Consider the following 1,078-nt stretch of genomic DNA (forward strand, 5'->3'; position numbering starts at 1 on the left):
AGAAAATGGAAAAAAAATCATTAACTCACCGCTTGCAGTTGCGTGTACTCATTAACATTAGTCTCATAGGCCCATTGGGCAGCAACATTAGCACTGCATCTCTCAGTTCCCTGAAAATCTAGTTTGGCTAGAATTTGTCGGTAATCAGGCTCGATTGGTCTTCTACTGAAATCCCCTTGATTCCTGTTATAATCCTGTCGATTCCTGTCAAAATCCTGGGGATTTCTGTTTAAATCCTGTTGATTTCTGTCGTAATCCTGTTGATTTCTGTCATAATCCTGTTGATTTCTGTCATAATCCTGTTGATTTCTGTTGAAATCCTGTTGATTTCTGTCATAATCCTGTCGATTTCTGCTGTAATCCTGTTGATTCCTGTTGTAATTGTCATTAAAACGGTCATTCCCGAGGGGAGGCAGGTCTAGTTGACAGGAGACTAGATTCAGCAATGAAATTATGAAGAAAATTCCGCGAATCTAAAATTGAATGGACAATAATATTTAATGTAGCTGATGATTACAGAATATCCGTAGCTTAAGGGGTCTAATCGTGGGGGTAATTACACTCCCTTCACACTTCCGCGACATTTGTGGTCTTGACATGACACATTCAGGAAGGAAAACTGATGAATTATCAGTTGGCTATCCCAAAAAATAGTCGAGGGGACCATCACCATTACTCTCGATCGATGAAGATGGACTTGTCATCATTTTTTATGCTCCATCAAAGTAATGAGGTGGAAATATTGTATTCCAGGAATAAATAAATAATTGGAAAAAATCCTCGTTACAATTTTTTAAACTTTTGGAGAAAACTCGGTTTAAATAACAATTTTTTCTTCAAATTTATTTGTAATTTGTAATAAACGATTTCATGATTTAATTGTGGTGAAAATACAATTCTAATTACATAATTATATAAATAATTGTGATTGTAATTAAATCAAGGTGGAATTTTCCAAGAGTCTGGGGTAAACTCTAAAATGTAATGGGCATGCCATTTGAGGATAAAATCATAAAATTTCGGAATTCACTGAAAATCATGTATAATTGCAAAATTTAAAAATTCAAAAGTTCCGTGT

General features: G+C 34.8%; 1 protein-coding gene across 1 annotated transcript; it reads right to left on the reverse strand.

Moving 5' to 3' along the window:
* Positions 1–20: 20 nt before the first annotated feature.
* Positions 21–467, reverse strand: LOC105272554 (uncharacterized protein DDB_G0290685-like; the record flags this gene model as incomplete). Its single annotated transcript, XM_011314727.1, has 1 exon — positions 21–467. A coding segment is annotated over one exon (447 nt), but the record flags the coding sequence as incomplete, so codon positions are not given.
* Positions 468–1,078: the final 611 nt, after the last annotated feature.

This window comes from Fopius arisanus, unplaced genomic scaffold (genome assembly GCF_000806365.1).
Source record: "Fopius arisanus strain USDA-PBARC FA_bdor unplaced genomic scaffold, ASM80636v1 scaffold00207, whole genome shotgun sequence".
NCBI lineage: Eukaryota > Metazoa > Arthropoda > Insecta > Hymenoptera > Braconidae > Fopius > Fopius arisanus.